Raw genomic sequence first — 5000 nt, 5'->3', positions numbered from 1 at the left:
GTATCTAACCCCGTGCTGTCCCTGTCCCTGGGAGTGTTTGATGAGGGACAGTGTAGAGGGAGCTTTACTCTGTAACTAACCCCGTGCTGTCCCTGTCCCTGGGAGTGTTTGATGGGGGACAGTGTAGAGGGAGCTTTACTCTGTATCTAACCCCGTGCTGTCCCTGTCCCTGGGAGTGTTTGATGAGGGACAGTGTAGAGGGAGCTTTACTCTGTAACTAACCCCGTGCTGTCCCTGTCCCTGGGAGTGTTTGATGGGGACAGTGTAGAGGGAGCTTTACTCTGTAACTAACCCCGTGCTGTCCCTGTCCCTGGGGGTGTTTGATGGGGGGGACAGTGTAGAGGGAGCTTTACTCTGTAATTAACCCCGTGCTGTCCCTGTCCCTGGGGGTGTTTGATGGGGGGGACAGTGTAGAGGGAGCTTTACTCTGTAATTAACCCTGTGCTGTCCCTGTCCCTGGGAGTGTTTGATGAGGGACAGTGTAGAGGGAGCTTTACTCTGTATCTAACCCCATGCTGTCCCTGTCCCTGGGAGTGTTTGATGGAGGACAGTGTAGAGGGAGCTTTACTCTGTAACTAACCCCGTGCTGTCTCTGTCCCTGGGAGTGTTTGATGGGGGACAGTGTAGAGGGAGCTTTACTCTGTAACTAACCCCGTGCTGTCCCTGTCCCTGGGAGTGTTTGATGGGGGACAGTGTAGAGGGAGCTTTACTCTGTATCTAACCCCGTGCTGTCCCTGTCCCTGGGAGTGTTTGATGAGGGACAGTGTAGAGGGAGCTTTACTCTGTATCTAACCCCGTTCTGTCCCTGTCCATGGGAGTGATTGATGAGGGACAGTGTAGAGGGAGCTTTACTCTGTATCTAACCCTGTGCTGTCCCTGTCCCTGGGAGTGTTTGATGGGGGATCAGTGTAGAGGGAGCTTTACTCTGTATCTAACCCCGTGCTGTCCCTGTCCCTGGGAGTGTTTGATGGGGGGACAGTGTAGAGGGAGCTTTACTCTGTATCTAACCCTGTGCTGTCCCTGTCCCTGGGAGTGTTTGATGGGGGGACAGAGTAGAGGGAGCTTTACTCTGTATCTAACCCCGTGCTGTCCCTGTCCCTGGGAGTGTTTGATGGGGGACAGTGTAGAGGGAGCTTTACTCTGTATCTAACCCTGTGCTGTCCCTGTCCCTGGGAGTGTTTGATGGGGGATCAGTGTAGAGGGAGTTTTACTCTGTATCTAACCCCGTGCTGTCCCTATCCCTGGGAGTGTTTGATGGGGGACAGTGTAGAGGGAGCTTTACTCTGTATCTAACCCTGTGCTGTCCCTGTCCCTGGGAGTGTTTGATGGGGGGACAGAGTAGAGGGAGCTTTACTCTGTATCTAACCCCGTGCTGTCCCTGTCCCCGGGAGTGTTTGATGGGGGACAGAGTAGAGGGAGCTTTACTCTGTATCTACCCCGTGCTGTCCCTGTCCCCGGGAGTGTTTGATGGGGGACAGTGTAGAGGGAGCTTTACTCTGTATCTAACCCCGTGCTGTCCCTGTCCACAGTGTGATGGGAAGTGAGTGTGATTGATTTCCTGAATTTCATACTCTCTCCCTTCCCCCCCCCCCCCCCCCCTCTCCCCCCCTCTCCCCCCCCCCCCCCCCCCTCCCCCTCCCCCCCCCCCCAGGAAGCTGCAGCTGATTGGCTGTGTGTCAGTGTGAATGTGACGGATGCCCATGTGCTGACGGATCTGAAATGGGCCACCCCTTACATCCTGGAGCTGGAAGCTGAAAACCAGTCCGCAGCCTCCCCATCCCAGCAGATCCACTTCCGCACCCCGGAGAATCCGCACAGCCCTCTCCCAGGTAGGCCCGGGACCGGGGGACACGGCTCCACCTCCCACCCAGCGGCCAGCAGGCAGATTCAACTGAGGAACAGCCTCAGGGGAAGAGGGCCGAGCGGCCTCCGGCTCTACCTGCATATCAGCCTCGAGGAGGAGGGGCTGAGTGGCCTCCTGTCCCTGTGTAACAGGCTGGAGGAGGAGGGCTGAATGGCCTCCTGTTCCTGTGTAACAGGCTGGAGGAGGAGGGGCTGAATGGCCTCCTGTTCCTGTGTAACAGGCTGGAGGAGGAGGGGCTGAATGGCCTCCTGTTCCTGTGTAACAGGCTGGAGCAGGAGGAGCTGAATGGCCTCCTGTTCCTGTGTAACAGGCTGGAGGAGGAGGGGCTGAGTGGCCTCCTGTTCCTGTGTAACAGGCTGGAGGAGGAGGGGCTGAGTGGCCTCCTGTTCCTGTGTAACAGGCTGGAGGAGGAGGGGCTGAATGTCCGCCTGTTCCTGTGTAACAGGCTGGAGGAGGAGGGGCTGAGTGGCCTCCTGTTCCTGTGTAACAGGCTGGAGGAGGAGGGGCTGAATGGCCGCCTGTTCCTGTGTAACAGGCTGGAGGAGGAGGGGCTGAGTGGCCTCCTGTTCCTGTGTAACAGGCTGGAGGAGGAGGGGCTGAATGGCCTCCTGTTCCTGTGTAACAGGCTGGAGGAGGAGGGGCTGAATGGCCTCCTGTTGCTGTGTAACAGGCTGGAGGAGGAGGGGCTGAATGGCCGCCTGTTCCTGTGTAACAGGCTGGAGGAGGAGGGGCTGAATGGCCTCCTGTTGCTGTGTAACAGGCTGGAGGAGGAGGGGCTGAATGGCCTCCTGTTGCTGTGTAACAGGCTGGAGGAGGAGGGGCTGAATGGCCTCCTGTTGCTGTGTAACAGGCTGGAGGAGGAGGGGCTGAATGGCCTCCTGTTGCTGTGTAACAGGCTGGAGGAGGAGGGGCTGAATGGCCTCCTGTTGCTGTGTAACAGGCTGGAGGAGGGGCTGAGTGGCCTCCTGTTCCTGTGTAACAGGCTGGAGGAGGAGGGGCTGAGTGGCCTCCTGTTCCTGTGTAACAGGCTGGAGGAGGAGGGGCTGAATGGCCGCCTGTTCCTGTGTAACAGGCTGGAGGAGGAGGGGCTGAGTGGCCTCCTGTTCCTGTGTAACAGGCTGGAGGAGGAGGGGCTGAATGGCCTCCTGTTCCTGTGTAACAGGCTGGAGGAGGAGGGGCTGAATGGCCTCCTGTTCCTGTGTAACAGGCTGGAGGAGGAGGGGCTGAATGGCCTCCTGTTCCTGTGTAACAGGCTGGAGGAGGAGGGGCTGAATGGCCTCCTGTTCCTGTGTAACAGGCTGGAGCAGGAGGAGCTGAATGGCCTCCTGTTCCTGTGTAACAGGCTGGAGGAGGAGGGGCTGAGTGGCCTCCTGTTCCTGTGTAACAGGCTGGAGGAGGAGGGGCTGAATGGCCGCCTGTTTCTGTGTAACAGGCTGGAGGAGGAGGGGCTGAATGGCCTCCTGTTGCTGTGTAACAGGCTGGAGGAGGAGGGGCTGAATGGCCTCCTGTTGCTGTGTAACAGGCTGGAGGAGGAGGGGCTGAATGGCCTCCTGTTGCTGTGTAACAGGCTGGAGGAGGAGGGGCTGAATGGCCTCCTGTTCCTGTGTAACAGGCTGGAGGAGGAGGGGCTGAATGGCCTCCTGTTCCTGTGTAACAGGCTGGAGGAGGAGGGGCTGAATGGCCTCCTGTTCCTGTGTAACAGGCTGGAGGAGGAGGGGCTGAATGGCCTCCTGTTCCTGTGTAACAGGCTGGAGCAGGAGGAGCTGAATGGCCTCCTGTTCCTGTGTAACAGGCTGGAGGAGGAGGGGCTGAGTGGCCTCCTGTTCCTGTGTAACAGGCTGGAGGAGGAGGGGCTGAATGGCCGCCTGTTCCTGTGTAACAGGCTGGAGGAGGAGAGGGGCTGAATGGCCTCCTGTTCCTGTGTAACAGGCTGGAGGAGGAGGGGCTGAATGGCCTCCTGTTCCTGTGTAACAGGCTGGAGGAGGAGGGGCTGAATGGCCTCCTGTTCCTGTGTAACAGGCTGGAGGAGGAGGGGCTGAATGGCCTCCTGTTCCTGTGTAACAGGCTGGAGCAGGAGGAGCTGAATGGCCTCCTGTTCCTGTGTAACAGGCTGGAGGAGGAGGGGCTGAGTGGCCTCCTGTTCCTGTGTAACAGGCTGGAGGAGGAGGGGCTGAATGGCCGCCTGTTTCTGTGTAACAGGCTGGAGGAGGAGGGGCTGAATGGCCTCCTGTTGCTGTGTAACAGGCTGGAGGAGGAGGGGCTGAATGGCCTCCTGTTGCTGTGTAACAGGCTGGAGGAGGAGGGGCTGAATGGCCTCCTGTTGCTGTGTAACAGGCTGGAGGAGGAGGGGCTGAATGGCCTCCTGTTCCTGTGTAACAGGCTGGAGGAGGAGGGGCTGAGTGGCCTCCTGTTCCTGTGTAACAGGCTGGAGGAGGAGGGGCTGAGTGGCCTCCTGTTCCTGTGTAACAGGCTGGAGGAGGAGGGGCTGAATGGCCTCCTGTTCCTGTGTAACAGGCTGGAGGAGGAGGGGCTGAATGGCCTCCTGTTGCTGTGTAACAGGCTGGAGGAGGAGGGGCTGAATGGCCTCCTGTTCCTGTGTAACAGGCTGGAGGAGGAGGGGCTGAGTGGCCTCCTGTTCCTGTGTAACAGGCTGGAGGAGGAGGAGCTGAATGGCCTCCTGTTGCTGTGTAACAGGCTGGAGGAGGAGGGGCTGAGTGGCCTCCTGTTGCTGTGTAACAGGCTGGAGGAGGAGGGGCTGAATGGCCTCCTGTTCCTGTGTAACAGGCTGGAGGAGGAGGATGGGCTGAGTGGTCTCGTGCTGTCCCCTGATTGCCCTAACAGGGGTTTCTGGTTTTGTAGTGAACGCAGCGATGGGGGAGGGGGCTCCCCTCGGGACGGGAGCCATCACCGGGATCATCCTGGGGATTTTCCTGGTGCTGTTTGTGGTGGTGGATGCAGCTTGTTATTACACCAACCGCTGTGGGATCCTCCTGTGCATCGCCGTCCATGTCCTGGGCAAACAGGGGCCAGGCAGCAAGAGGCTCGACCAGGAGATGGGGGTCACCGCCATCAGGTGATGGGCTGGGGAGGGGGGGACCCTCAGACCCAGGGGGTGGGAGCGAGGGAGGGAGGGGGG

General features: G+C 59.1%; 1 protein-coding gene across 1 annotated transcript in view; it reads left to right on the top strand.

The window, feature by feature from the left end:
* LOC132814489 (neural cell adhesion molecule 1-like) overlaps nt 1–4941 on the top strand; it is a 34374-nt gene extending 29433 nt beyond the window's left edge. Inside the window, exons 11-12 of the mRNA XM_060823496.1 lie at nt 1652–1829; nt 4724–4941. Of these exons, the coding sequence (XP_060679479.1) occupies nt 1652–1829; nt 4724–4941 (396 nt within the window). The remainder of the gene's footprint in view (nt 1–1651; nt 1830–4723) is intronic.
* Nucleotides 4942–5000: the final 59 nt, after the last annotated feature.

This window comes from Hemiscyllium ocellatum, unplaced genomic scaffold (genome assembly GCF_020745735.1).
Source record: "Hemiscyllium ocellatum isolate sHemOce1 unplaced genomic scaffold, sHemOce1.pat.X.cur. scaffold_836_pat_ctg1, whole genome shotgun sequence".
Classification (NCBI taxonomy): domain Eukaryota; kingdom Metazoa; phylum Chordata; class Chondrichthyes; order Orectolobiformes; family Hemiscylliidae; genus Hemiscyllium; species Hemiscyllium ocellatum.
This window is presented reverse-complemented; position numbering and strand designations above follow the sequence as displayed.